The following is a 10,878-nucleotide window of genomic DNA, read 5'->3' on the forward strand; positions in this document are numbered from 1 at the left end:
ACTTGATGTAAGAAATATTCAAAGAAACAATCTTTCTAAAGAGGTTAACAAAGAGGCTAGGGCTCAGTAAAATCATAATCCATAAGAAATATAAAAAAGAAAGTAAGTTTTTTTCTAATATTGAACCCAGTATTAAACAGAAACTGAATTTCTTACAAAATTAGCAATTTACCTTCACTGGCCCCATCTTCTGGATACAAAATAGTTCTGTTATGAAATCTATCTATTCTAGAGCCATGTTCATTATCTCTCTGTGATTTAGAAAGTGTTTTGTCTTCATCTGACAGATCACTTCCACTGGAACTCCATGTTATATCTGTAGGCTCACTGGTATTCTTAGACGTAGTAGTTTCTTTCTTTGGTCTTGGATCTAATTCAAGGTCCTTTTCTGTAAGAGTCACCTTTCCAGTTGTTAATGACTGAATCCCAGGAGTGTCCTGAAATCCTTCTCCACACTTAAGCCATGCTTCAGAGAGGGAGGCAGCTGTTCCCACTGTCCTGAGACCTGTTCTGCACTGTAGTGGCTTCTCTTCTGGAAAGGATGGATACTCTATACCCCCATTCCTTTTTCTCTTGTGACTGTGAATGTGGCCGCCGCGAGGCATCTCCACGCGTGCTGCCTCCCTCCTCATTATTGTTGAGTTTTAAAGGTACTTTGTTGGTTGGGTGTATAGCTCTATGGTAGAGTGCATGCTTAGCATTCATAAAGCCCTAGGTTCAATCCAAAGTGAGCAAGAGAGAGAGAGAGAGAGAGAGAGAGAGAGAGAGAGAGAGAGAGAGAGAGATTTTTATATGTGTTATATGTGTTTTGGATACTAATCCTTTATCAGATATATGTTGTGCAGGTATTTTCCCCCCTTGTGTGACTTTTATTTTCATTCTCTTAAAGATATCTTCAGCAGAACAGTTTTTAATTTTAATGAAACCCAACTTGTTTTTTCTATCATCATTGTGCTTTTGGTATTGTATCTTAAAAGTCATTGCCAAAGTAAGGGTCACCTGGATTTTCTCCTGTTAGCTTCTAGGAGTTTTATAGTTTTGCATTTTCAGCCTATGATTCATTTTGAGTTAATATTTGTGAATGATATAAGGTCTGTGTCTAGATTAATGTTTTTGCATATGGATGTCCTGTTGTTCCAGCATTTGTTAAAAAGATTATCCTTTCTCTATTGAATTGTCTTTGCTCCTTTATCAAAGATCAGTCGGTTGTATTTTGTGTCTATTTCTGGGCTCTCCATTCTGTTCCAGTGATATATTTGTTTATTTCCTTTTCTTATCTTGCTGCATTAGCTATGACTTCCAGTATAATGTTGAATAGGAGTGGTGAGAGTGAACATCCTTGTCTTTTTCCTGATCTTGGAGGAGCAGCTTCTAGTTTCTCACAAATAAATATGATAGTAGCTGTGGGGTTTTTGTAAATGTTATTTAGCTGTGTTGTTTAATTAGGATTTTTCCTTTAAAATCTTTGTTTTGACAATTTCAGACTTACCGAAAAGTTCCAAGAATAGTACAAAGAATTGCTATATACTCTTCACCTCAATTCCTCAAATGTTAACATTTGACCATATTTGCTTATCCTACTCTATTTCTTCTTCTGTCTCAATTGATAGTTGCAGACACAATGCCTTTTTATTACTAAATACTTTGTGAATTTCCTTAAGCAAGAGATTGTCTTACATAAACATAAAACAATTTTCAAAAATTGTGAAATTCAAATTCACATTAATGCAATAATATTGTATATGTAATCTACAGATCTTATTCACAACTTACTAATTTTCCTCAACAATATCCTTTATAGCAAAATAATTGTATGAGCTGGTTCAATCGCCTGTAATTCCAGTGACTCAGGAGGCTGAGGCAGGAGGATGGAGAGTTCAAAGCCAATCTGAGCAACTTAGTGAGGCCCTAAACAACTTAGTGAGTTCCTGTCTCAAAATAAAATGTGAAAAGGACTGGGGATGTGGTTCAGTGTTTAAGGGCCCATAGATTCAATCACCAGGTTCAATTACTACTAATAATAATAATAAGAAGAAGAAGAAGAACAACAACAACAATTCTCTGAATAATGTGCATTTGGTTATTATGTCTTTTTTTTTTTTCCTGTTATGGCTTCTTAGTCTCCTTCGGTATTGAAGAGTTCCTCAATCTTTCTTTGCTTTTCAAAATACTGACATTTTTTAAGAGTGCAGCCTAGTTATTTTCAGACTATCCCTCAATTTGAGTCTGGTATTTCCTTATAATTAGATTTGGGTTATGCATTTTGGTAGAAATATCACGGAAGTGATGCTATGTCCTTTTTGATGCATGATATCAGGGGGCATATGACGTTTATTTGTCCTATTAATGGTCTTACTAGCTTTGATCATTTCTTTAAGGTAGTGTCCACCAGGTTAGTCCTCTGTAAAGTTACCATAACTAATAAATATCTTGTGGAAAGATGCCTTATGATTATGTAAATATACAGTTATTCAAACTTGAACCCACCAATTTTTCATGTAGAAACAATTACATGTATTAGTTGGTCTTTCTAGTTGTAAAGGAGACCTTTCCTTTTTCTTGCACTTGTTTACATCTTTATGGACTCATGGTTATCTCTTTTATTTAGTAAGGTATAACATATTAATATAGTTCCTTATTTTATTTGACCAGTAGAAAGCAGATAAATGTGCATGTATGAGTGTGTGTGTATATCTAGATAGAAAAATGATAGATGGATTGATAGACTGATTGATCGATGGTTTATAAGATTGGCTTACATGATCACAGAGACTAAAATATTTCACAATGGCCCTCTGCAAGCTGGAGAGCTGGAAACCTCAAAACTAGAGGCCAATGATGTAGTTCTTCATCCCCAGCCCAAAGCTAAAGACCCAAGAGGCAACTGGAGGGCTGCTGGTGCAAGTCTCAGAGTCCAAAGGCCTGGAGTCTGATGTTTAAAGGCAGCAGCAACAGAAAACACACCCACTCCAGAAGGAAAAGCTAGAATGGTGCCTGGTTACATTCATAGTGATTCTTCCCCACTCATTTCACTGACCCAAATGCCAATCTTTTCTGGAAGTGCCCTCACAGATATATCAAGAAGTAATGATTTATTAATTCTTTAGGCATCTCTCAATCCAGTCAAGTTGGCAATTAGATTTAACCATCATTCCCTCTAAACTTGCTTCTTTGTCCTTGTGGCCATTTTGACTCCATTTTTCTTTCATTTCCTTGTTTTCTGACACTAGAAGATGCTCCAGCCCTCTTATCTTTTCCCTGCCCTAGCACTGGAATCAGTCATTTTCCTATGAGGCTCTGATTATTTAGTAATAAAAATAGCATTTAGAAACCAATATTTGGGTACTAGGTGTTATTCTTGCATTTCAAAAGTTTGTTTTTTTAATTCAGAAAAAAGCTGAACCCACACTATTAGAAGTATTTGGAGATGGGCAATGTCTGCCTATAAAAGTTATTAGCTTTATTTTTCAGTGCTGGGATTGGAAACCAGTGCCTCACACATGGCAAATGCTGTACCATGAAGCTACATCCCCAGCCCAAATTTATTAGGGGTTAATGTATTCTGAAAGCAAGCTGTACCTTGGGATGTGGTAACACAGAGGTTAGAGGGAAGAAGCAGAATTAGAGGCAATTGGCAGTGAGGTTGGACTGGACCTGTTAAAAGGCTAATAACAGCTAATAATTTCCATTTACTGACAACTTACTGTGTGCCAGATAGTGTGTTGGGAACTTTACAAAGCTCTTCCCTGATCCCTACAATAACTCTGAAATATGGAATGAGGTTTACTGACAGGCTAGTAATAACTGAGAAAAGGTAAGAACTCAGAGATGGAGGAAGATTGTTGGAAAGACCATTGAACAGGAAAAACATATTCCCAAGTTTTAGAATAGGTCCTCTGGTATAATAAGCTAGGACTATGAAGATTGAGGCTCTCATTCCATCTCTGACACCCACAAATTGTGAGACCTGGTGTGGCCATCATAGCCTCTTTGAATCTTAGTTTCATTACCTGGTTACGTCACAGGGTTGTTAAGAGAAGCAAATTAAATATGACTCCAAAATTCTGAATCGCTACACAAACAGAAGTAGTTATTATTTAACTGGTTTTAAGAGTCTGCAGTCTCCTCTTCTGCCAGAGACCATAATTCTCTTGGCAATACAATTGATCTAGGTTATAAGAAAAGAGCTGTACCCTTTCTTTTGCCCATATGCTATGGGGTTTCTAGGATATTCCTTTGGCAAATTTTGAATTAGTTAATGCCACAAAACCTACTATAACTTACATTTCTTGGTAACTGTGGCAGGTAGACTTTAGGATGACTCCCAGTGATGTTTGGTAGTCACACATTTGTGTAATGCCTTCCCCTTTGGTGTCTGCTAGAGACTTGTTTCCCCCTGCTAGAATGTGACTATATTAAACTGTGACTTCTTTCTTGCTAAAGTATAATTATTTCTCTTATCTCTTTCTGTGTGTGTGTGTGTGTGTGTGTGTGTGTGTGTGTGAGTGTGTGTGTGTGTGTGTGTGTGTGTGTGTGGTGTTCGTGGTGCTGGAGATTAAGCCCAGGGCCTTTTACATGCTAGGGAACTGTTCTACCACTGAGCTACATCCTATTTCCTTTGTTGGCTTTGACAAAGTGAGTCTTCATGTTGGTGAAGTCCATGTGTCAAGGAACTGAAGACCAACAGCCAGCCAGAAACTGAGGCTCTCACTCCAACAGTCTTTGAGAAACTGAAAATCTGACAATAACCTGGAGATCTTGGAAGTGGGCCCCGTCAAGCTCTTCAAGCCTTTTTATGAAACCCCAGCCCTGACTAACACTTTGATTGCAGCCTTGCGAGAGACTCTGAATTAAGCTGTGCTTAGATTCCCAACCTATGGAAACTATGAGATAAATGTTTTAGGCCACTAAATTTGTGGTCATTTGTAACTCAACAATAAATAACTAATATAATAACCATGTTTTTTGTGGCGGGATGGGGGATTGGAACCAGGGGTGCTTTGCCACTGAGCTATATCCCTGGTCATTTTTTAATTTTTTATTTTGAGGCAGGATCTTGCTAAATTGTTGAGGGTTTTGCTAAGTTGCCAAGGATGATATTGAATTTGCAATCCTCCTGCCTCAGCTTCCAGAGACCCTGAAATTATAGGCATATGCCACCATGTCTAGCTCAAATAATTTTTAACTGACATTACATTTATAAATTGTATCCATTTATAATAATAAGAATCCATAATCAGGAAAATTATAAAAATGAGTTATGAGTAATAACCAGTCTTACATTTACTGAAGGACATCATGAGGATATAAGAATTTAAACACCATGGTACTGGTTCAAAACTAACAACTAAATCAATGGAACACAGTAGAATGCTCAGGAAAAAAAATTAGGTCCATAGAAAATTAAGGGTATCAAAGACAATGTTTTATTTATTGGTAAACAGATGGATTGTGCAATAAATGGCATTTGGATAATTGTCTTGTGATTTGGCAGAAATAGAGCTGCATCACTATTTCATTGCTTACACCAAAATGAATTACAGGTGTTTAAAAACATATTAAAAAACCAGTCATACTCTATTATCACCAAAACAATGGAAAACCCAAATGTTCATCAGCAGGTGAATGGGTAAACTATGGTACAGCCACACACTGAAGGACTACTCAGCAATAAATGTAATGGACTCTTGATACAGGCAACAATTGGGACAAATCTCAGAACCATTATGCTGAGTGAATGAGGCCACACAAAAAAGAGCACATAATGTATGATTCCATTTTATATTGTTCAAGAGCAGATAAAACTAGATGAAACTCTAAAACTGATAGAAGTCAGAACAATGGCACTTTTGGGAGCAGCTGATGTTGAAGGGTCATTAGGATGATGGAAATGTTCTACATCTTGATAGAGATGTGGGTGACATGGGTTCATGCTTTTGTCAAAACTGATTGAACTTTTCACTTAAGATCTGAGCATTTCACTGTATGTAAATTATACCCCAATAAAAACTATTATTACTATTATTAGTTACAATATCACTCAAAGTTTTAAAAAGAAAGTGTGAATAGATATTTTTGTAGTCTACAATGAGGAAGACCTTTCTTATGTGACTCAAAACCCAGAAACTATAAAGGAAAAGATGGTGTTTTCATCTTATTTTGTTTTGTTGTTTATTTTATTTTATATTTTATTTTGGTACTGGGGATTGAACCCAGGAGCACTCTACTACTGAGCTCTAGTCCCAGCCTTTTTATTTTGAGACAGGGCCTCACTAAGTTGCTCAGGGCCTCACTAAGCTGTTGAGGCTGACCTCGAACTTGCGATCCTCTGTCTCAACCTCTTGAGTCACTGGGATTACAGATGTGTGCCACCATGTCCAATATTTATTATTTTATTGAATAGATAATTTATTTATATGTTATGTGAGGCTAAATAATGATCTCTCGAAGATGTCTGCATGCTGATATTACCTTAAATGGTGTTTTAGTCTGCTCAACTGCTACAACAAAATACCTTAGACTTTTAAATTACAGAATTTATTGCTCACAAGTCTGGAGGAAGAATCTAAGATCAAAACACTGGCAGATTCAGTGTCTGGTGAGTGACAGATCCTCATAGCTAGTGCATTCTTGCTGCAATCTCACATGGTTGATGGACAAAAAGGGGCTAACAAACTCACTTAGGTTTCTTTTATAAGGGTACTAATCCCATTCATGAGGGTGGAGCCTCCTCAAGGCCGTAGCTCTTAACACCATCACCTCGAGGGTTATTTTTCAACACATAAATTTTGGGGCAACATGAGTATTCAGATCATAACACATGGCAAAAGGAACTTTGTGGATGTGATCCAGTTAAGGACCTTGAGATGGGGACATTAATTTGGATTATTTGGGTGGGGTTAATCTAATCACAAGTATACTTGTAAGTGTAAAGAGGGAGGAGAATCAGAAAAGGCAGTGTGACAATAGATGCAGAGATGAGAGAGAGCAAGAGAGTGTGTGTGTGTGTGTGTGTGTGTATGAGAGAGAGAGAGAGAGCAAGAGTGTGTGTGTGTGTGTGTGTATGAGAGAGAGAGAGAGAGCAAGAGTGTGTGTGTGTGTGAGAGAGAGAGAGCAAGAGTGTGTGTGTGTGAGAGAGAGAAAGAGAGTGTGTGTGTGTGTGAGAGAGAGACAAAGAGAGACAGAGAGAGAGACAGAGAGAGAGAGAAAGAGAGAGAGAGACAGAGAGATTTGAAAATGGAACCATAAACCAAGAAATGCAGGTGGCCTCTACAAGTGGGAAAAAGTAAGAAAATGAATTCCCTACCTAGAGCTTCCAGAAAGAACATTCCCTTTGCTTTTAGCCCTGTGAGATCCATTTCAGACTTCCGAACTCTAGAACTTTAAGATAAATTTGTGTCGGGGGTGTTGTGGTACTGGGGATTGAACCTAGGGCCTTGTACATGTAAAGTAAGTGACCTAGCACGAACTATACCCCCAGCCCAATTTATGTTATTTTAATCCTATTTTTGGTGATTTCTTTTAGCAGCAATGGGAAGCTAATACGAATAATTCAAAACTCAAAACCATATAAAAAGTGTATGCTGAGAATTATTGTCTGCATCCTGTCCCCATCCATCTGTTCCCCTTAACTCACATAGATGACCATTTTAATTACTTCTTGCCTGTTTTTCCATTGTTTCTTTTGCAAATATGAATATTCCCATTCTCTTTTTCTTAAACAAATAGTAATACTATATAGAATTTTTTGTTCTTCACCTTTTTCCCAATTAACAATATAAAGCAGGTTCATTCATCAGTATAGATTTTAAGTTTCTGCTTGGTGAATAACATTATAAATGAAGTCAAATTATACATTTGGAAAAATATTTGGATGCAACCCACAGTAAAAATGAAAAGCTGGGCTGGGGTTGTGACTCAGTGGTAGACCACTCACCTAGCATGTGTGAGGCCCTGGGTTCGATCCTCAGCACCACATTAAAAAAATTTTTAAAAAAGGTGTCCACCTACAACAAAAAAAAAAAAAAAAAAAAAAAAAAAAAACAAAAAACGAAAAGCTGATTGTTCATTGATAGGTACTTGCTCAAGTAAATTATGTCACATTCATGGAATAATGTCAAATATATAGCATTAAGTGAAGAAGGCATTTACAAAACAGTACGTATAGTGTGAACCTTTTGTTTATAAAAAACTACTACTATTGACCTAGAATATATATAGAGAAAGAATATATAATAAACTATTAATAATAACTATCTTGGGATGTGGGATTATGAAGGACTTTTCATTTTCTTCACTACTTATTATATAATGTTCAAATTTTTGACACGTAAAACTTTCATTACCAGAAAAAAATTGAAGATATATATTCTAAAATATTTTCACCCCCATATCCTTTACTAGTCATGGTTATTGATTGCAAATGGTGCATCATTTCAGCAATGACTTTGGCTAACTGTAGCAGAAAATGAAATCATTGTAATTAGAAGGTATGGCAGAATCATTTACAGTTTACTGAATTTTCCAACATTAGAATTAGGTGAACCCATGTAACTAGCTCTAGTCAATGGACTGTGCATTTAAGAACTAGTGCTCCATCCTCCCACTCTCTTTCTCTAATGTGGCAATCATGGAGGAGAGATGACAAAGCCACGAGATGGTATGTTCCATCAGCCTGGATCCCTGAGTTACCACTTGGAAGGAATATGTGCTGTAAAGCTACTACACCTGCAGATTTTGCATAAAGCAGGAAATAAAACTTATATGAGTCAAATAGTTAAGATTCTTTAATTTGTCAAAGCAAATCCCATCTATCCTAATAGAAAAGGATGTCAGGTCACTGGTGGAATCTATGAGAGGCCTGGAGAACCAGGCAAGGTCATAAACTAGGGGTGGCATGACATGAACCTAAAGATGGCATGATAGCTCAGATTTTGCTACAGGAATGGTGTGATAGGATAATCCTTTTGCTCTCACTCTTAAGTGAACATTTGCCTGTACATTCTTGGACCCTACTCTCCCTTGACACTATTACTGTACTTTTGGATTCTTGATTGTGCATTAACTACCTTGAAAAATCACTAAATAAACCTGCACATTTTTGTGGCATTCCCTCAATGTTCAAAGTTCCATGCAGGATGGCCATGCTGAGTCCCTAGTGCTAAGAAACCATCTACCAGGGGATAGGGAGAAGAAATATGTGTCCCTCTCCCAGGTTTCAGTAGGGCATGGTGGGACCCTGCCTCTAAACCCATCTTAGTATTCCTCCCAAATAGGAAGAGTGTTTGAATGCTGAACAGCCATATTACTAATGTTCATTCTGGTCTACATCTTCACTGACCAATATTTTACCCTCTTGACTTAAATGAAACTTACCTCTCCCCTGAAAAGAGTAAATCTATCTAAGCTGACATTCTCTAGCCAATAATATCCTCAACTCATGTGCCTTGTTTCTTCATCACAGCCCCAATCCCAGATGAATACAACTCCCCATTTTCCCTGTGTCAATCCTGAACTCATACAATTGCTCAGATAGAAGCCACTAAAAATTCATAGTAACCTCTGCTTGGTTGTTGAAGTTGCCATGACAGCTTTGCCAAATCCCCATTTCCTCCACCTCCTACATCTCCCTTTTCTTTCCCCCCTCACCTCAAATTCTTCTGCACTTAAAATAGAAGACCCCAGACGGCAATATCCTCAATTTCTTTCTGTGAAATGCACACAAACTCATGAGCATACAACTTGTCCTCTCCTCACTCTTCTCTCCTAACCCACTAGAAGAGGTGCCCTTTTTCCTGATGACTAATCCTTCCACTGGTGCTCTGTATGCCATTCCCCCTACCTCCTCAGTGACATTGGTGTATAAGTTTCCTCTCACCCTCCTTTATCTCCAGTCTCTTCCCCTCTACTGATTCAGTCTTTAATGTTCAAATCTCTTGCATCTTTTAAAAATCCCACATTGCCCTGTTTATGACAACATCAAAAAGAGTATACTAGTTAAGAATAACTTTACCAAGGACATACAAGACTTATACACTGAGCTTTTTGGTGGTGACGACCTCTGTACGAGAACATACCTCTCCTTCAAAAGACCTTCTTCATCCCTCTCCATAAGAGGAGAAAAGGAAACACAAGAAGAAGCGCCTGGTGCAGAGCCCCAATTCCTATTTCATGGATGTGAAATGCCCAGGATGCTATAAAATCACGACAGTTTTTAGCCATGTACAAACAGTAGTTTTATGTGTTGGCTGTTCAACTGTCCTCTGCCAGCCTACAGGAGGAAAAGCAAGAATTACAGAAGGATGTTCCTTCAGGAGGAAGCAACGCTAAAAGCAGCCTGAATCAAGATGAATGGGAAAACATCCTAATAAACACATTTTGGATTAAAAAAAAAAAAGACTTATACACTGAAAAATATAAAACATTACAGAAAGAAATTAAAGACCTAAGTAAATGAAAAGACATCCCACATTCATGGATTGGAAGATTTAAGATTATTAAGATGGCAATACTGCCCAGAGAGATATACAGATTGAATGCAATCCATATGAAAATCCCAAAGGTCTTTTTTTTTTTTTTTCAGTAATAGAAAAGCTGAACTGAAATTCATATGGAATTGCAAGGAACCCCAAGAGGTCAAAATAATCTTGAAAAGGAAAACAAACAAAATATAGTTGGAGGACTCACACTTTCCAGATTCAAATTTACTGCAAAGCCACAGTAATTAAAAAATGGTGTGGAATTGGCATATATATAGACCTATAAATCAATGCAATGTAACTGAGAGTCCAGAAATAAATCCACACATCTTGATTTTCACCAGGTTTGCCAATACCATTCAAAGGAGAAAGAAGAGTCTCTTTAACAATAGTGCTAGGA

The 10,878-nt window shown here is 37.4% G+C and overlaps 1 protein-coding gene across 1 annotated transcript; it reads left to right on the plus strand.

Annotated features, from left to right (window-relative positions):
* Positions 1-10,084: 10,084 nt before the first annotated feature.
* Positions 10,085-10,396, plus strand: LOC306650897 (small ribosomal subunit protein eS27-like). Its single transcript, XM_079123312.1, has one exon. The coding sequence runs from the start codon at positions 10,171-10,173 to the stop codon at positions 10,327-10,329; it is 159 nt and encodes a 52-aa protein (XP_078979438.1). The 5' UTR covers positions 10,085-10,170; the 3' UTR covers positions 10,330-10,396.
* Positions 10,397-10,878: the final 482 nt, after the last annotated feature.

Source organism: Sciurus vulgaris (genome assembly GCF_902686455.1).
Source record: "Sciurus vulgaris genome assembly, chromosome: X".
NCBI lineage: Eukaryota > Metazoa > Chordata > Mammalia > Rodentia > Sciuridae > Sciurus > Sciurus vulgaris.

Bases quoted from the DNA above. Each gene is read 5' to 3' on its own strand.
- LOC306650897 (XM_079123312.1), top strand. From the start codon at position 10,171: ATGGATGTGAAATGCCCAGGATGCTATAAAATCACGACAGTTTTTAGC.